Genomic DNA, 19,946 nt, shown 5'->3' with positions numbered 1-19,946 from the left:
ACCAAGTGTTAGGATTACTGGTGGGATTACTGGTGTGTGCCGCCATCTCTGGCCATAACGCCATTTTGTGTATGGTGGCAGATACCTTATTCTCTTTTCAAGCCCCTTCAGCTAACTTCAAATATGTCAGGACCTGAAGGAAGGTATGTGGAAGGAATACATTTTTGCTCCAATCAGTAATCCCACGATTAGGGTCTGGTGCATCTGGCTGTGTGCAGTTAAAAGACATTGTGTAAACATATTTTGTGGGTTAAGTCCCATGTGGGACATAAAATGGGAAGATGCCACCCCTGCCCTGAGGGATAGAACTGAGGAGACTAAGTCACACAGATGAGCTAATTAAATAACAGGACAACTTATAATTAGTACTAAGCTGTGTAGTAAAAAAGAAGCATACAGGGACTGCGACGGAGGGAGAAGTGGTGAGCGCTGGAGAGTCGTCACTGCAGAGCGGCGATCCGCCTGAGCCTTGAGGAGGAAGGCCAACTGAAGACAGGCTGAGAGGAAGAAGAGCCCAGAAGTCCCAGGAGGAAGAGCCAAGCCAGCACTTGTAGTTTTCTTTCAGGCAGCACGAGGACTACCAAAGGTGGCTGCCCCAACTCCCCAAGCAAGAACACTTCCGAGTAGTTCCCCACACTCAGGCTCCTGGAGTTTCATGTGGTTTTCTCCTGATAAACACCCTGTGTTTGAAGGACCAACTCGAAAGCAAACCTGTCTGAATCCATCCAGCTAACCCCCCAGCTTGCTGCTCATACTTCTGTTTAAAGTCCCCTGCTCAGCTGGGCATGGTGGCGCACACCTGTAATCCCAGCACTTGGGAGGCAGAGGCAGAGGCAGAGGCAGGTGGATCACTTTGTCAGTTCGAGGCCACCTGATCTGCAAAGCGAGTCTAGGACAGCCAAGGCTACACAGAGAAACTCTGTGTCAGAAAAACAAAAACAAACAGACAAATAAAGTCCCCTGCTCACCGCCCTCCACTAGTATAGTTAACACTAATTTATATCTCTTGGGCACTTTCTATGTCCCAGGACCTATATAAACATTTATGTTGTTTTGACTCTCACAATTGTGTAAGGTATTTTTTCCGCTATTTTACAGATAACAGGCTTAGTGGGCTTAAGAACGCTGCAGCAATAACAAAGCTAGGAAACCAGAAAGCTGGTATTCAAAGCAGTATTTGTGGGACTAGAGCCCATTTGCTTTTTGTCAGTGCTAGAGAAGAGACTGAACTTGGCCTTGTCCGGGATAGGTCTGTAACTTCAGCCCTACAGACTCTGCGACAGGATCTCACTATATGACTCAGAATGGCCTGGATTCATTATGTCTTGAATTTGTGGTCCTCCTATTTTATCCTCCCCACCAGTGTCAGATTCTAAGAACTCCTTTGTTTGTTTGTTTGTTTTTGTTTTTAGATAGGATCTCAAATAGCGCAGGCTAGCCTTAGAACTATGTAGCTCAGGAATGACCTTGAACTACTATTGATCTTCCTGTCTCCACTTCTAAAGTCTCATGTCACCATACCCTACTTCAGTCTACTCTTAATGTACGGGAGCCATGTATTTTGGGAGGCCACAAATGCTTTTCATCAATCTGTCTTCTCAGATCCTAGATTGGTGGCTGGCATATGGCTCGAGATTGTTCAGCAGACAAACACAACTTTCACACCACATGCCTGGGTCTAAGAGTAGGTACACCCAGTACTGTTTTATCCCAGACACTTCCACCCACCTAAAAGTCATGTATTCCAGGGAAAGAAGGAGCGAGGAAGTCGCCACACCTAACATTCTTTTCACAGGACTCCAGAGTGGTCAAAGTGGGGCCAGTTTACAAATACCAACATTGGCTGCAACTGAACTGGAAGGCTCAGACAGAACAGGGCCTGTGACTCCTCAGGTTTTTTTTTTTTTAAAGATTTATTTATTGTTTATACGGATTTTTTTTTTTTTTTGCCTGAATTTAAACCTGCATGCCAGAAGAGGGGACCAGATCTCATTATAGATGGTTGTGAGCCACCATATGGTTGCTGGGAATTGAACTCAAGACCTTTGGAAGAGCAGGCAGTGCTCTTAACCTCTGAGCCATCTCTCCAGCCTTCCTCAGGTATTTTGAAAGGAGTAGCCAATCAAACACCTCAGCCTGACAGATTAAGAACAAATAGTCGAGATTGCTCCAGCTGACCCTATCTTATGACCAGAGGTCCAGACCACAGAATGTCAGCAGCGAGGGGACAGGGAAATAGTGCTACTACATAGCTACCACTAGCAGCCTGGGGTCTCCTAACTCTGCCCCCTCCCCTGCCCCCAAGTTCTCCTAACTTTTTAGTGACTTTGTGTCAGCCCAAATCAGGATTCTTGGCTTAGAGGACAAAAGGAATTACAGGACTAGCCATGGTGACGAAGAACTGGAGATTTTATTAAGAATAACTTTAGGCCGGACATGGTGGCGCACGCCTTTAATTCCAGCACTCAGGAGGCAGACGTAGGGGGACCTGTGTGAGTTCGAGGCCAGCCTGGTCTACAAAGCAAGGCCAGGACAGTCAGGACAAGAGAAACGGTCTCAATATAAAAAAACAAAACAAAAAAAAAAAACCAAACAAGAATAACTTTAACATAGGCATTAAGGCTTAGAAGGCACACAGGGAAACAAAGGCAATACCAACGTGTAAATATGGACTCCTGAAGGGAGAGTAGCCATACACCTCTTTGGTGGTTAAGTTACAACTCAAAAATGGTGTGGTTGTTAAGAACACTCCACTTGCTGGGCATGGTGGCGCACACCTTTAATCCCAGCACTTGGGAGGCAGAGGCAGTTAGATCTCTGTGAGTTCGAGGCCAACGTGGTCTTCTACAAAGCCAGCCCTGGACAGTGAAGGCTACACAGAGAAACCTTCTTGAAAAACAAAACAAAACAAAACAAAACAAAACAAAACAAAACAAAAGGACACTCCACTTCTCTCTCTTCTGCTAAGTGAATTTATAGGGTGGTTCGTTAGATGGAATTACAATCTAAGAGTAAAACTAGGTGCCACTAGGGTTGCATAGGGTTCAGTATATGCTCTTTGCTTGTAAACTGGGGTTCTGGTGAAATCCTAGAGAAATAATAGTTTATGGCTGACAAGGGAGGGGGAAAAAAGCCTTAAACAACTGTTAACTGTGCTGGAATTCTTGCCGGACCGCTGGCGAAGATTTCCTGTCTTTCATTCCTGTCTCAGAAAGTGGACAGCCTAACGGTAAAGAGACAAAACCGGACCAAATCTAGAACCAGGGGGGCAAAACCGGCCCTGGGTACTTCGTTCCACCAATTGGCCACCATCCGGGATGCGCGTACCCTCACGGCTCCTGCAATGGCGACGACAGAGGACGACAACTCGGCCCTGGATAGGCATTACGTCCTTGTAGCTCTCACCTCGCCGGCGCCAAGCCCGCCCCATCCGTTACTTCCTCCCCACAGCGCCATCCTTCCGGCAGGGCTCCTTGCTGATTGGCTGGCTGAGGACTCGGCCGCTGGGGACTGCGCAGCGTCCACCCTGGTCCCTGTCCCGTGGCCTCGGTCTCTCGGCTGCGAGCTCTCTATGGTTCTGGCACGACATGTGGCGCCTGACGGGGCTCCTGGGGCGAGGTAGGGGTCGTCAGCAGGTCGAGTTCCAGCAGGCGATTGACTCGGAACTGCAGTGACCAGCGATCGGCGGGAAGGCCACCATAGCGGCAGTGGGTGGGGTTAGACCCGGGAAAGGCGGGACATTGGAGGCGAGGCTCCATTTCAGGCGCTCGGAGCCGTTGGAATTGAGACGTGGTAGGATGGTGAGGTGGGTGGAGCTCTAGAAGGGGAGGAGTCAATGAGAGAAAGCCAATGGAAAGATGGGAGTTTAGAGACACGTGTCTAGTCTAGTGACACTGCCCCTGTAGAAGTTTGGGTTCTAGAACAGAAGTTACCACTTGCGTCAGAACTCCGCGAGAACCTTTTCAAAATAAACATGCTTCATCCTTAGGGGTCTTGCTTTATTAGTTCAGGGGTGGTGTTATCCCGGGTTCCCTAGTAAGCTAAAGATTTCTGTCTGTAACCTGGTTTAAGAACTACTGCAAGGGCTAGGGGGCCAGGCTCAGTGGTAGAGGACTTGCCTAAAATGTTGGGAGGTCCTGGGTTCTGTCTCCAGCAAACACTGCACAGAGTCAGTGATTCCTGGCCTTCTGGGGGAGGGCTCCCTCACGGACTGGAAGGAAGGATGTGGAGGCCATCCTTCTTCCATCCATCCCTGTTTGAGTGACTGACACTTGCTTCCACAGCCCTTCCCCGCCTGCTAGGACCTGGCTTCCAAGGGGTAACACCAAGGCCCACTAGTTCAGATGGGCCTCAGTCGACCTCTACTACCCTGCTGCTCCCCAGGCCCAGCCTTGAAAGGTGAGAGACTTATATTGTGTCACACGTGGCCCTTCTGCTCCCATTTTGTACAGAACTTAATAGATTTCTAATTGTACTATCTAGGTCAGGCTCTCATGGTCCAAAGAGGGACAGGGACCCAAAGTACCATGGCTGGAAAGATGCCTTCCACTGGGTGTCTGCTCATGTCTCCCCGAACACTCTACGGGATGCCATCTCATGGGTAAGGCTTCCCCAGCCCTGCCCTGTACCTTCAGCGTAGGCAAGAATGATCTTGCAAGGGAGAGTACCCCACCCCACTCCAGAAACAAGGGCAAGATGGTATCCGCATGCAAGGCCTGTGACCCTGAGCGTACTCCCGGAAACATTGCTATGTCTTCAGCCTCTGCAGTGCATTTAGTCTTCTCCATTTGGTAGACATTTATTTAACACTTCTCAGCTAAGCACTAGGGACACAACAGAAAACAAGAAAGAGAGAATTCTGAGCTGGGCGCTTGCAGTGGCACGTGCCCTTCAGGAGGACTGCTATGAGTTCAAGGCCAGCCTGGTCTACAAAGCTAGTCCAGGACAGCCAAGGCTACATAGAGAAACCCTGTCTCTGAAAAAGAAGGAAAGAAAGAAAAATTCTTGCCTTCATGGAGCTTAGTGTAAATGATAATGACTTTCTGATAGATAACATGACTTACCAACATGAACTGTTAAACACGCATTATCTTGCTTAATATTTACAAAAATTTTATAAGGGAAATTGAACCTTCATCTCCTATACAAGGACACTCAGACTTTGGAATTGAAGTCACGTTGCTCTTTTTGTGTTTGTTTGTTTGTTTGTTTGTTCGTTTGTTTCTAAGACAGGGTTTCTCTCTGTTGCCTTGGCTGCCCTGGACTCAATCTGCAGACCAAGTTAGCCTTGAACTCACATCAGTCACCTGGCTCTGCTTCCCTGAGTGCTGGGATTAAAAGCGTGTGCCACCGCGCCCGGCTCTAGTTACATGGCTCTTAGGTTGAAGAACCAGATTTTATTGGCCTGATATTCAAGCTGTACTACTGTGTGGCTGCCTCACCTAGTATATCTTATAGAATCACCTAATCCAGAGCCTACTGCATAAGAGCCACTCAGTAAATTATTTGTTGAACTAGATCTCTAAGGTTGGGACTTCATCACAAACATTAGTTTTCATGCCAGGGGGTGGTGGTGGTGGTGCACACATTTAGTCCCAGCACTCTGGAGGCAGAGGCAGGTACATCTCTGAATTCCAGGCCAGCCTGGTCTAGAGAGTGAGTTCCAGGATGGCCAAGGCTACACAGAGAGACCCTGTCTCAGAAAACACACACTAGGTATCGTGGGGTAGAATCTTGACCCCACAAGCAGTATTCCATATGGAGACTGTAGCAATAAGGTATTCTGAATGCTACATCCCATCCTGGTACTTGATGCTCTCTACTTTGGGCAAGTGACTTGACCCCTCTGAGTCTCACCTTTTTATTTTATATTTTAAAGTATTTTTTTTATCTTATGTGCATTGGTGTTTTGTCTTCATTTATATCTGTGTGAGGGAGTCAGATTCCCTGGAACTAGAGTTGTAAATAGTTGCGTGTTGCCATGTGGATCCTGGGAATTGAACCCGGGTCCTCTGGAAGAGCAACCAGTGCTCTTAACCATTGAGCCCCTGTCCCCCACTCTCCTTTAACGTGTAATTTGGTGTCATCAGCAGAGCTGAACATGGACTATCTCTGTGGCTCTCTGGGTCTCTGTGGACTGGAGGCAGAGTATACCATACAGAAGGGAGTACTTTTCCATTTTATCAGATATCTGAGCCCTAGGTCAGTACCGCCTGCCTGGAGGGGAAGCTTTTTAGTGCTCTTCCCTCCAGGCTCTATGTAGCCTCTGGTTCTTTTTCTTCTTGGTGTTTAGCATAATTGTTAGGTTATTGTATTTGTTTCTCAGTGTGTTTGGGTTTTGTCTTTTTCAACAAAAGACACAAATGTCATGAGGGCACAGATGCTGTCTGACTTACTTGCTATAGCACATAGTTCCTGTTGCAACAAAGAAGTATTGGGGTGTCTCCAGCACAGCATAGGAAGATAGGGATGAGCAAGCAGCGCCTGGGATAGGAGATAGCTCAGCTGTTCTGTGTCACCTTCTCTAACTCCCACTTGTACATGTGTGCTCTTGTGCCTTGGTTGGGGACTCAGACTTGTCCCTATATTTTTAGGCTAAGCTCCAGTTTGCCACAGCATCTTTATGGCCCGCCTAGATCCTTTTATTCTCTCACTTGCTAGCACATGCATTCAGCATGCATTAGCCCCCCCAGGTACCTACTCTCATGTAGCACTACCCTGGGCTCCAGGGATACCAAAATGTGCACGGGCCATGGGCCCTGCCTCTGTCATGCTTACAAACTAAACAGAAGTGACAAACCCTAAGTGAATAATTGAAAAGGACTGCAGAACACCAAAGGCCAGGCTCAAGTACTGTGAAAGTACATGGTGTGGAGCCGCCCCAGTTAGTCAGGAAAGGCTACCGAGCAGATGGTGATTGACTGGTGGGGGCTGTGTTCCTGATGTACTACTTTCCTTCCCAGGGCACTCTGGCCGTGCTGGGCTTGCACCTGGCCAGGCAGATCCACTTCCACGCACCCCTGGTAGGAGGACCTCAGCCAGCTGAACGCTGCTCTTGGCACAGTGCCCTGAACCGCTTCCTCCCCTCTTCCTGGTGGCACCCATACTCCTGTGAGTTCTCGACCCTCAAGGGGCACCTGGGGCAGGCGGGGAGTTTCTCTGGGCCAGGAAGTGTCTCTGGCCACACCTCAGGAAAAGAGCCATCAGCAGCTCCTTGCCTTTCCTATCAGAAGTCAGAGGAAGAGGAGTGTGGGGAAGGGCTGTCCTCACTGGGTGTGGTCATGCCTGTCCCTCAGTGCTCCTCAGTGTCCTTCTATCACCTCCCAGAGAGGAAGCCCCATGGCCTAGGCTACTGTAGACCGTGGGTGTGGTTTCCTGCCCAATCCTCTACTGATTGGGTTCAGCCCTGCAATCACTCATCAGCAACTGAATCTATTGAGTGTGTATTTTGGTTTGTGTGCAGAAAGCGTATAGCCTCATGATTGAGGCAGTCCTGGAGTCAGAGTGTTAAAATTCTAATCCCAGCCAGGCATGGTGGCACACCTTTAATCCCAGCACTTGGGACGCAGAGACAGGCAGATGTCTGTAAATTCAAGGCCAGCCTGGTCTACAAAGCTAGTCCAGGATAGCTAGATCTACACAGAGAAACTCTGTCTGGGGGGGAGTTCTAATCCTACAATAACTACTTACTAACTATTCTTGTGTATCTGAAGAAATCAGTTTTTAATATCTCTTTGCCTCAGGTTCTTCATCCAGAAAATGGAGTAATAATAAATGTTACCACCAAATGAGGTTATTTTGTGTCAAGGTCTTAGCACATAGTATGCATTTGGTCACTATTGGTTGGAATATTAATTCTTATCCTATGAGAACAGATTATCAGCGTTGGCGTTAAGCAGAAAGCTGGATGCTAGGCTATAATGGTGAATGAGGCAGGCACTCCCTACCACTGCAAGAATTCAAGTGATCTGTGCTCAGTATGGGAGGTCAGCCAAAGTATGGATCCATGTAGAGGAAGGCCAGTCACAGGAGAGGAAGAGTGGGAGGAAGGTGTCTCAGAAGGTTCACGATTTTTCCTCTGGCCTCCCAGATCTCAGAGAGGACTGACTGGCAAGCCCTTCACCCCAACCTGGCCCCCCCACCAAAAAAAAAAAACTGATCCCTTTCTCACCTGTCCTTGCTGCCTCTCTCTAGCGCTTCGGAGGCACGTTCTTCCAAGGCCTGACTGCCCAGCTCCCAGGAACATCGGCCTCAGGGAACCAAGGCTGGGCCAGGAAGAAGCCTCAGCTCGGCCCCAGTGTGTTCCTGCAGACAGCTCCCTCACAGCTGGCCTTCTGAACCTACCTGAGGAAGGTTCGACCTCATCTAAAACCTACAGAGCGGGGAGGGGCAGGATGGACCTGTCACCCACAGAAGGGGGAGGGGGTTACCTGTGTGCCCAGGTAACCAATTGTCATTCCTGTGAGGCCTCTTGCTTTCTGGGGTGGCTGAGAGTTACTAGACACAGACAGGGCAGACTGGGAGAGAAAAGAAGGGAGAAGTCGTACCCTTCTCCCCCTGACCACCCGGGTGTCGGCCTTTCCCTTACAGAGCCCAGTGACTTTGGCTTCCTGCATGCCAGCGGGGACTTCACATCCCAGGCAAAGGCGGCTGAGGCCTGCCCCCCTGGAGAAAAAGATGTACGGTCCAGGTTTGGTACCCTGGATGCCACTCCACTCTCGGGGCGGGTGGAAACCGAAGTAAACCGCATCTTGAAGCTGCTTTCTGGTTCTTCTCCACTCCAGGAACAAGACAAGCCCAAGGCTCTTCCCCTAGAGGAGGCTGTGATGTCCATCCAGCAACTCTTTCAGCTCAGCGTTGCCATCGCTTTCAACTTCCTGGGTATCTGGTTCCCTGCCTCAAGGCAGGAGGATGAGGAGGTGGAGAGGGCGTTGGGTGGGTGGAATACAGTCAGAGTAGAGAATGGTTTAAACAAGAGAGGTTTATCTTCTTTCTGGTAGGTAGACCAGATGTGGCATGGTGGTTCAGTGGGGCCAGGGACCCATCCTTACTCATATATGTTCGCCAATCTTTTTTTTTTTTTTTTTTGAGACAGAGTTTTCTCTGTGTAACCCTGGGACTCCACTCTGTAGACAAAGCTGGCCTAGAACTCAGAGATCCACCTGCCTCTGCCTCCTGAGTGCTGAGGTTAAAAGCATGTACCACCACCACATGGCTTGTTCAGCCAGTCTTAAAACTAGCTCCCATCTTGAGTTCTGTATTAGTCATTCCAGCTCCTGCCCTCCTGTGTATATTCTTGACAGCTGGGAGGAAGGAGCCAGTAAACTAGAGGACCACTCCTTTCCTTTAAGGGCATGACCTTGAAGTTGCCCTTCATGGAGGTACATAAGCCACAAGGTAAGCTTATAAGCCATCTGTTATAGAGGAGGCTGAGAAGTGTCTTCAGTTGAATGGCTATGTGCGTCCTTGAAAATTCTGTCCTGTGTAGGCAGTAGAAAATTATTTTAGAGGACACCCAGCATTCTGCCACACTTAGCAGAGAGCAGGCTCCTGCAGTTTGCAGCAGGCCCCAGATGCATAATAGGTAGGAATCCTTGTTAAATCTAGGAACTCCACATGACTCTGCTATTTGTCCTGGTTCTGTGGTGACCTGGCTCATGTCTCAAGCCACCTAAGGTGAAACCCCGAGTTCCCAGCAGCACCTGTTGAGAGGCCGGTGGTCACTCAGGCATATATGTTTACTGTACATTTGTTCACTGTGTGCTAGCCCCTGCTCTGTGTTCTGGAGATAACGGTGCTTCTCTACTCTCATAGTGTCCATGTGTGAATTAAAGGATGGTAAACAGTAAGCTGGAATGGTAGAGTGGCGAACAACCTCAGTCCCAGCACTCTGCGGGCAGCAGCAAGCAATTCTTTTGAGTTTGAGGCCAGCCTGGTCTATATATTGTGTTTCAGGATAGCCAAGGCTACATAAAGAGGTCCTGGTTCAGAAAAGAGAAACATTAAGCTGGCAAATAAAAAGAATTTCAGATGATAAATGTTATGAAGTAATTGAACAAGAGGATGTTTTAGTAACTTAGGCAAGGAACAACTTTTCATGTAGAAATATGCTGAAAGGGAGAGCCTTGAGCTAAGCCTGGCTGACCAAAGCAAGCCACTCTGGTTCCCGTCTGGAGAAAGCTTTCCACTAGAAGGAGAAGTGAGAGCAAAAGCCATGAGGCAGCATTGAGTTTTACTTGTTAAGGGACAAAGGAGAGGTAAGTGTGGCTGGAACTCAGCCATCACAGGAAGGATGGGAGGATGAAGTCAGAAGCACGCAGAAGCCAGGTCCAGTAAGGTTTTCTGAGCCCAGGAAGAGAGGAGGGATTTTGTGAGACAGGAAGACACTGTGGAGGAGGAGGAAGAAGAGTGGTCACGTGGTCTGACTGACTTCCAAAGATCAGTGTGGCTGTTTACAGACCAGCGTGGATGGAGCTGGGCCAGAAAAGAAACAGGAGACCAGGCAGGAAGACTTACAGAGAACTAAGCAAGATGTAGTGTGGGCTTAGCCGTGACTAGAGGAAGCAGAGGGCAGAGGAGCAGAGGGATTGGGGTTCCTCCTGCTGAGCAGCGCTGCCCCTCACCCTCGTGTCTCCTGTCTCCTTCCCAAGGACAGAGGAAGGACTCTGCTCTGTGGACAGTGACGTTTCAGGAGGCAGGGAAGTAAGTGCTTGCCGAGTGGAATGCAGCTTTTTCCTGGTTGGCTTTTTGAGATTTTTTGAGGGGCAGGTTCTTCTCAGAACCCCCTTGCCCATTCCTCCATTCATATATTCATTTATTCAGCAAGTGCTGAGCCCTGTGGCGGAACACAAAGGCAGCACAAGCTATAATCATATTTTGCATTTATGTAGAATTTCCATCCCGTGCAAAATTACTTCTCCGTTCTTGTTCTGCCTGCCTCGAGGATTTTACAGTATAATTGAAGAGACAGGGCTTTATTCTTTTGTAACAGCTGCGTCCATAGACAAAGGTTTGGTATATTAGGAAAGTGCTAAAAACGAGTTTAAACCCCGAGTGTGGTCTGAGGTTCTAGAGGAGAAGTGACGGGAGGCCTGTGATAGACACAGAACACAGCGTCTCAGGCAGGAGACAGTTGGAGCAAAGATGAAAACTGGCAAAGTTGAGTCCTTCCTTTTTCCTTAACACCTGGGCAAAGCCACCTGCCTCCTGAAAAGGGCTTTGGAGTTAGCATGTCAGGCAGGTGTTGGGCCAGCTTCTGTATAAGACAAGCTGAGCAGGATCACCTGTGGGATTCAAGTGCTCTGTGGAAACCCTCTTTGGCTTACATAAGCCCAAGATCTCTGGGATCTCTTGACCCGCTGAGCTTCAGGGGGTTATGAATCAAGGAAAGTCCAGAGACCCAGGGGCCAGTGCTGATAGTGTTTCAAGGTCGGTGCCATCAGAATATACTTAAGGGTTCTTTCCTCTCTATGACAAGCTTCTCGGCCTGATTAAGAGTCACACTCCTGACAAAGTCTCATTGGTGGGTGCACAGGCATATTGATTGTACAGCCCAGAGGAGGGGTTGTTCCCAAAGGGCAGCCGGAACTGTTGGCCAGATCAGCAGAGCCACCCCATCTCTGGCACAGAGCCCTCCAGCCCCATCACCATTTCTCTGGCAGCAGTGAGCCCTGCTGGAAAAGTAAATGCTGCACACTTGAAGAAAGAGGGATTCTGGGAGGAGATGAGCAGCCATGAGGGTCTGGTTGAGGCTGTAGAAGGTCACAGTAGGAACTGTGTACTCCATGCTCGCCTACAGGGACAGAGAACGTAAAGACGGGGGACTACACGGCAGCCTTCTCCTACTTCCAGAAAGCGGCAGACCGTGGGTACAGCAAAGCACAGTACAATGTGGGCTTGTGTCTGGAGCATGGCAGAGGCACCCCCAGGGACCTCAGCAAGGTACAGTTCCTCCCCAGACCCAGTGAGCTCAAAAAGCAGAAGAAGTCAATAGTCTGCTCCCCTCCCTGACTCTGTTGGAGCCCAGCTGTGATTCCAAAGCAAGACATTCCTAACTGACAGCAATGCACTCAGAGCCAGGCACGGCTGCACACGCCTGTAATCCCAGCACTCAGGAGGCAGAGGCAGGTGGATCTCTGACTTCAAGGCCAGCCTGGTCTACAAAGTGAGTCCAGGACAGCCAAGGCTACACAGAGAAAGCCTGTCTCAAAAAGAAAAGTACTCAGGGAAGGCAGACATTTTGCCTTTCTTTTCACCTGTATTCTCAGAGCCTAGATTGTGCCTTGATAAAGAAATTAATTTTAAGATAGAAAAATAGGTATGCAACTTACTGTTCTTATATGTCTTTGGGACCTTAATAATGATATATCAGGTCTGTATCAATAGGGAAAGACATTCATAGTGTACCGTTTTGTCTTTCACTGTATGCGTGTATATTCATACTTAAACGTATACGGCTAGAGAGATGGCTCAGGGGTTGAGGACTAGCTGCTCTTTCAGAAGACTCAGGTTTGATTCCCAGCACCAACAATGTGGCTCACAACCATCTGTTACTCTGGTTCTAGGAGATCTGACATCCTCTTTGGCTTCCATAGGCACTGTACAAACGTGGTGCACACACATACATGCAGGCAAAACACCCATGGACACAATAAAATCAGCTATACACACACACACACACAATATAGTCATACACAAACATACATGTGTAAATTTATACAAAGAATGACCTTAATTGAGAATTGTAACACACACTTATAATTTCATCACTCTGGAGGCTGAGGCAGGAGGATTTCCACACTGGCCAATCTGGGCTCTGTAGGTAGTAACAGGCTGCAGGAACTCTATGTCAAGACTTCATCTCAAAAAAGACAATAGATCAAAAACTGATACTTTTTAGGAGACAGGATATCTTAGGATTTTACATTTGTATTTTGGGTTTCTGTTTAAATTTTGACTTACCAGCATTCACCTGACTAACCTACAATGACTGTGTATTTATTTGAATGATTTTAAAAATTTCGTTCAAAGAAAGAGGCAAGTTTCCTGCATACTGATTATTTCTCCCATTGCCCTAGGCGATCCTCTTTTACCACCTGGCTGCCATCCAGGGCCATAGCTTGGCTCAGTACCGCTATGCCCGGTGCTTGTTGCAGAGTCCAGGCACTTTGTCAGACCCTGAGCGGCAGAGGGCAGTGTCTATGCTGAAGCAGGCTGCAGACGCTGGCTTAACAGAGGTGAGTGCCCTGGTGGGGTCGATTCTAAGTGAGGTACATGGGGCCTGAAAGTGACCAAGATGCCCTTTTCCTTCCTCCCCCACAGGCCCAAGCTTTCCTTGGGGTGCTTTTTACCAAGGAGCCACACCTGGATGAGCAGAAGGCTGTGAAATACCTTTGGCTGGCAGCCAGCAATGGGGTAAGTATGAGATCTCTGGTTCATGCATGTTAGGGATCAAGTCTGAGAAGAAAAGGGATTTGGGAAATGGTTCTGAGCTCTGGCCTTAACGATATGGTTTCCAGGAGCCTTGGGCTGATTCAATAATGCTATCAATAGTGCTATTCAATAATGTCATGGTTTCCACTGCCCTACTCTGCGACCTTGGACAAGGCCACTGGGGTGCTGATCTTTTTTTAAAGATTTATTTATTATGGATACAGTGCTCTGCCTGCATGTACACTTGCACACCAGAAGAGGGCATCAGATCACATTATGGATGGTTGTGAGCCACCATGTGGTTGCTGGGAATTGAACTCAGGACCTTTGGAAGAGCAGTCAGTGCTCTTAACCTCTGAGCCATCTCTCCAGCCCTGGGGTGGGGAAGTCAGATACGTGGAGAAAGGGGGTACCGGTTATCTGACCTGGTGTTGGCATTCAAGTGGCATTGCCCAGTTTGTTCCACCGGAAATCTGGATGTTGATGAGGAATGCCAGGAGGGTGACTTCTTGGATCTCAGGAGTTGTTCTGGGTGTAGACAATCTCAGAGCTTTTTCATCACTGTGAAATGCCACAGTGATCTGTGGTTCATCGGATTCCCCCAGTGGTTTGGAGCAGTTATGTGTGTTCACTTGTACCTGGAAGGGTCAGGAGTCCTGGATTGGAGCAGGCAGTGTGCACAGGGTTATATCCCTGCATAGGCCACTACTGCCTCTCTGTGTTCTTTGACCGGCAGGCTGATAGCATTATTGAATCAGAATCCTTACCCTTAGCCACTCTATGCTGCCCATAGTGTATGTAATACCTGACAGAAGAGGGCGGCTGGGCCAGCCAGTGATCACACTGACTGCTTTTCCTCTGGAAGAAAGGGCCAGGTGTCCAGATGCCAGGTACACACCTTCCTGGCCTCCTAGGGCAAGGCTAGCATGCTAAACGGAGGGGTGTACACAGGGATATCACCCAGCGTGTCCACTCTTGAACTTTCCAGAAACTAGGTCACTCAGAGCTTCTACTGAGCAGTGCTACGGGGGTAGGGCTTCCATATGCCTGTTGCTATGTTCTGCCCTGGCCTGTAGCGCCAAATCTACTATATTTATTATAGACTTTACCCTGCATATCGCATACGTGGGGACAGAGTATGCAGCAGAAACTTGTGGACCATGGTTGGGAGGCCATAGAGCTTTTTTTTTTAATTGGGGGATTAAATATGCTAAAAGTTCTCTAGCAGGGGAAGAGAGCTCAGTGGTGTGAGTAGCCAGAGGGTAGTGTGATGCTGGGGCAAGTATTTCTCCTGTTACCCCTGTTCCATACACAGGTGAGGAAACTGAGGCACGTAGGTTGGAAGCCAGGAAGGCAGACTTCTAATGCCTACTTGTTCTGTCTCAAAGAGGGGCATCACATCAGTGGGGAGAGAGCCAGGGCCTCTGAGGGAGGCAGATCTGGCTTTGGGAAACCTCCCTGCAGGCTGGCCTTCTGCTCTGTCACTTTCCTTTCCATCTAGGGACAAACTGTTCTGTGGTCTTTTTCATTCAGTCCCAGCAAGAGAAGCCCTTGCGCTGGCAGGGCCTAATCTCCCTGGGCAGAGGAGCCTGACCCCTCAGGCATGCACTGGGCCACTAGTGTTTCATGGTTGAGGAGCTTGGAATGTGCAGGCCGCATGGATGAAGGCCCAGCATGCCTGCCTGGCTCCGCCTCACTCCTTGCTGAGCATTCCGGTTCTTCAGTCTGTCTGCCTTCTCCTTTAGGACTCTCAGAGCAGATTCCACTTGGGAATTTGCTACGAGAAGGGTCTCGGTGTACAGAGGAATGTGGGAGAGGCTGTGAAGTGCTACCAGCAGTCAGCAGCTATGGGGAGCAAACCTGCCCAGGAAAGGCTTCGGACCCTCTTTAGAGTGGAGATAGCAGGTAATGCAAGTCAAGACCTTAGTCTGTCTAAGCTTAGTGCCCTGGGCTAAAAAAAAAAGTCCCAGGTCCCAGTGGTCCCAGGTCGCCATGTCAGTCCTGGCCCTAGTGGTAGGTAGAAGGCCAGCTTTCAGAGCGAAGTAAACTTGTGTTTTGGCCTCTGCTAACACTGAACTGGGACTCTATGCTTTTCAGCCGTAGTTTCTTCTCTAGCAATCAGAGCAACAGTAGAACTTAACTCCTTAGCTTGTTGTAAGCCCTAAGTTTCAGGAAAATAAAGGTCTTAGCACAAGTAGCCATGGTGGTACATGCCAGAAGCTAAAAATTTGGGATGCTGGGGCATCTGTTCCAAGGTTGCCTTGGTAACATAGCAAGATACTGCCTTAAAAAAAAAAGCATAGCAGAGTCTAGCACACAGTAAGTATTCAATAAACCAATAAATGATGGTGGTTGTCATGGCTTTTTAGGAGAGCCAATGTCTTGAGGCTGGCTGAGCTACCTTTCTAGAGCTTTGAGAACCCAACTCACTTTTGAGTCACAGGAGCTGGCTCCATTAACAAGGCCAGGGGAGCCAGGTCCTCTGAAAAGCCCCTGTCCCACAGTCATGATGGGACACGTGTTTAATCGAGGCAAAGGAAGGTGCATCTCTGAGTTCAAGGTCAGTATAATCTACACAATGTTCTAGGACAAAAGGACTAGAGAGAGAGAGAGAGAGAGAGAGAGAGAGACCCTGCCAAAAACTAACAAAGTCCCTGCACTGAAAACTGCTTGAGTAAGCATTGCTGTCATCTCTTTTGTAGCCCCAGGGCCCAGCCACCTGGCCACTACAGGATTGAAGTCTTTCTCCAGCCCCTCCCTCTGTAGCCTGAACCCCCTGTTGGCAGGTGCCTCCGGCCTCCCTCATGCCTCAAGCACTGGGAGCCTTGGCCTCCTCTGCAGAACTGGCCATCTTGGAACCAACAGTGGTGCCTCCAGCAGGGCCATACCGTCCTTGGAAAGGAGTCTTGTGAGACTGGGTTTCGGCTAAGGTGAGATTAAAGCTGCCCTGTCAATGAGGATGAGCTGAAGGTTGGTGGCAAAGACTGGGTGTTAGTGTCCCTTCTTAGGGTAGCAGTTCCGGTTGGTGCTCAGGTGGCACCTATTTCAAGTGCATGGCTAACTTAGGACCTTTCTTCCACTTGAGCCTTGAACACAGCAAAAATATTCCTTCAGTGAACCCAGAGACCCCCTGCTTGTCACCTTCACCTTTAATTTTTGAGCAAATAACTAACCTCTGTACCTGTGCCTCAGTTTCCTCACCCTTAGATACCATAGTTTGCCAACAACCTTTGATGTATGCACGTCCTTGGTGTTTTACAGGAATATTTTTGTGGCATGAAATTAAGATGCTTTGCTTTAGTGATATATATATTTAGTGATATATAATGTCAAATATAATAAACATGTTGGCCTGAAGTTTTTTTGCACCTAAAAAAAAAAAATTAGGGAAGTGACATACAACAGATGTCAAATGGAGAGCAGACCCAAAAAGGTGGCAGAAGTGTGGAGATGTTCCCGTGAGTGGTTGAAGCTTGGGGAATCCTGAGTAGCGCCAACATTGTCACCTTGTCCATCCCAATGATCTCGTGATCATTTTCATCTTTGATGTGGGAGGGAGGGGTAGCCTGAGTGCTTACATGTGTCTGTCTGGTTTGTTTTTTTTTTTCAGACCTCCACCTTAATGATGGAGCCTGAGAGTTCTCCAAGATACCACAACTTGAATCCCAAAGAAGAGGCCAGTTAGCTACTCACCTTCCCAGAACCCATCAGCATCTCCTCAGCACCATAAAGAAGAGAGAAGAACGTGTGTAAAGACCCAGGCTCTGACGCTGCCACCTGGAAGCAGTGACCTGTTTTTTCCAACATTGTTTCCTCAGTTGTAGACCAAGGGCAGCAGCGTGTGCCCCCTGCCTTAAAGGACTGAGGTGCAGCCATTTTACTGCAGAAAGGACCTTACTCCTTGCTTAGGTTCCTGAAGCCAGAGTGGTGCCTGCAGTTCCATGGCCTTAAGAGTCACCAGGCGGCCGGGTGTGGTGGCGCACGCCTTTAATCCTAGCACTTGGGAGGTAGAGGCAAGTAGATCTCTGTGAGTTCGAGTCCACAACAGTTAAGGCTACACAGAGAAACCCTGTCTCGGGGGGAAAAAAAAAGAGTCACCAGGCAGCTGGCCATGGTGGCACACCCCTTTGATCCCAACACTCAGGAGGCAGAATCAGGCAGATCTCTATGAGTTTGAGGCTAGCTCCAGGGTAGCCAAGGCTATTACAGAGAAACTGTGCCTTGAACCCACCACCACCACCATCAAAAAAAAAAAGAGGAAGAGGTGTAGCCCAGACTTCTGGTCTACCAGTGCACACTGCAGTGTTATTTGAAATTATTGTCACCCTGCAAACGTGGGGAATCAGTAGAGATTAGCCATGTGGAATCTTGGAGCCAGAGAGTGGAGGCCATGAGTCCTTTTTTTGGGAAAGGTCAGCTAGGACCATACAAGTGCTTAATAAAACAGATGGTGGATTGTCTCTTAGTCTTGCCTTTGCGTGTGTTGGGGAGAGCCAGGGAGATGGGCAGGGGGAGCTGGAAGCTGAGGCTCCATCCTCCTCTCTAAACTCTCCATTAACCAATTTAAAGGGTCTTAAAAGCTCTCCAAGAGAGAGACTTCGAAAAAAAAAAAATTACTTCTGAGTCAACGCTAATGACTCCAATTACTGAATTTGTGAATAGCTGTTCCCTAGCTTCTGGAAATTAGCCCAAGTTCAATAGCACAAATGTGATTGTGGGTAGGGGGTGGGAGGCACTGAGGACCAGCTCCACTCCCTGCACTCCCCACAACTATTTCCTTGCCTGGCCAGCCTGGTCAGTTCAAAGATAGGAGGCTTTGGTTGGGAAGGTAGCGCATTTTCTTTCTTTCTTTCTTTTTGGTAGCACATTTTCTGCTGCCCACCCCTACCTCTCTCAGCTTCTGTGAGGTCTTAGCGACGGTGTGCCAGCACCTTCCTTCCCCTGAAGCCCTAGTGTCTTCCCTGTTCCCTGCTTCCTTCTCACATTTGCCCTATACACCGTCTTCACCTCCCACCTCCGTTGGACACCTTACATGCTGCCTTCCACAGAGCATGCTCCTTAGCCGGGGCCGTTGAGAAGTGTCCCATGTAACAGTGAAGCTGTGCAGTACACTAACCTCTGTTGCAAAAATAAGTAAGAAAGGTTGCTGTGGTCGAATGAGGTTGAGAAGTGTTGCCCTAGTCGGCCCCTTTTTAATAGGTTTACACATCAGAATAGTCAGTTCCCAGAAACCCTAAGTAAGATGAAGGTTCGTCACGGAGGCAACAGAGCCTTCCTGGGTGCCCTGAGGAGTGTCACCACCAGTATTCCCAGGAGTCTCACTAAGGTCATTTGGGTCCCTTGAGCCCTGCTTACCATGGGTCCAGGTATCCTGCAGTGATAATGCAGTGATGCTCTCCCGATCAGTCCCTGCCCAGATAAACACAGACTGCCTGGGTACCCAAGTTGGGGTGGGGTAGAGTATTTTTTTTAACTTCTCTAGCCTCAGAAGAGCCTCTGCCTGGGGAGAGAGAAAGGTAGATAGAAGTCTTAAGAGATATTATCAGGGGGCCCAAACCTATGGCTGTGCAGTCATTGTGGCCTCAATGCAGTCACTGCAGTCTCCGTACAGCCCCAGGGGACAGGCTTCATGGACAGCCCCAACTGCTGTGCTTCTGCCATTCAAATTCTGTTAATGACTCATCAGTTCCCTGAGAGAAAATGTGAGGACAGGGAGGTGGCCTCACAGCAGGGCCAGCTGGGCTTGGGTGCTGGGGGGTGGGGGGAGAGGCAGGGTTCCAGGCCGGGCCATAGAACCTGTTCCTTGGCTGTGAGACCCTTGAGCAAAGCTGTACTGATGCTCTGTCCAGGAAGCCATGATGCTGTGCTGGGAACACAGCCATTCTGATCATTATTTCATCATTGCTAAGTATATGCAGAGCACATAGTAGGTGCTTGGCAAATGGTGATTTTATGCGTCCCATCTACTCTGTGCCCAGCAACAAGCCTACACATAGTAAGTGCTTTAAATAGTTTTATGGATGGATGAATGGTTCTTTAGGCCTTTGTCCTCTGTGCCTTTCTCCTCTCCATGCTACTTCTGGCCCTTAGAAATTGCTCAAGAAATGCAAAATATAGCTTAGTGTGGTGGCTTATGTTTGTAACCTTAGCACTCAAGAGGCTGAGGCAAGATGACCTATAGTTCAAGGCCTACAGTGAGAGTCTCTGGGGGATGTTTATGTGTGCCCTCATAGTATACATACACTATTCTTCGGAGGAACTAGATGATGCTGACCTACTTGGCAGGTAAATATGATGGGCCACATCCTATGCTAAGACTTCCTCCTCCCCCATCCTGTCATTTTTGGGAATTTGGTTCCCTCCAGAGTCCCAAGGGTAGTGTTGCCGTCGCATTCTTGTTTCAGCCGGAGGAGAGGTAGGGTCAGTGAGCTGCCAAGCTGACATTGGGTGACAGGCGGGAAGGCTGCCTGTCAATCTGAGCTGCCCGCAGGCTGAGTGAGCGAGCACTGCATCGC

General features: G+C 48.8%; 1 protein-coding gene across 2 annotated transcripts; it reads left to right on the top strand.

Annotated features, from left to right (window-relative positions):
• The first annotated feature begins 3,460 nt into the window (after positions 1 to 3,460).
• Positions 3,461 to 17,896, top strand: DELE1 (DAP3 binding cell death enhancer 1). 2 transcript variants are annotated; one of them, XR_014778919.1, is made up of 14 exons: positions 3,461 to 3,618; positions 4,284 to 4,398; positions 4,483 to 4,600; positions 6,963 to 7,110; positions 8,194 to 8,352; positions 8,590 to 8,678; positions 8,784 to 8,880; positions 11,798 to 11,940; positions 13,077 to 13,235; positions 13,321 to 13,413; positions 15,177 to 15,336; positions 16,134 to 16,361; positions 17,042 to 17,478; positions 17,526 to 17,896. XR_014778919.1 is itself a non-coding variant. In XM_084780333.1 (13 exons), the coding sequence occupies exons 1-12, from the start codon at positions 3,588 to 3,590 to the stop codon at positions 16,358 to 16,360; spliced, it is 1,539 nt and encodes a 512-aa protein (XP_084636459.1). In that variant the 5' UTR covers positions 3,461 to 3,587; the 3' UTR covers position 16,361; positions 17,042 to 17,896. The 2 variants fall into 2 exon arrangements, 1 of the variants encoding a protein (XP_084636459.1); XM_084780333.1 differs by having other exon boundaries at positions 17,042 to 17,896.
• The last annotated feature ends 2,050 nt before the right edge of the window (positions 17,897 to 19,946 follow it).

This window comes from Acomys minous (assembly GCF_964271855.1).
Source record: "Acomys minous genome assembly, chromosome: 4".
Taxonomy (NCBI): domain Eukaryota; kingdom Metazoa; phylum Chordata; class Mammalia; order Rodentia; family Muridae; genus Acomys; species Acomys minous.
Note: the sequence above shows the minus strand (reverse complement) of the source record. Positions and strands in the feature narration are given on the sequence as shown.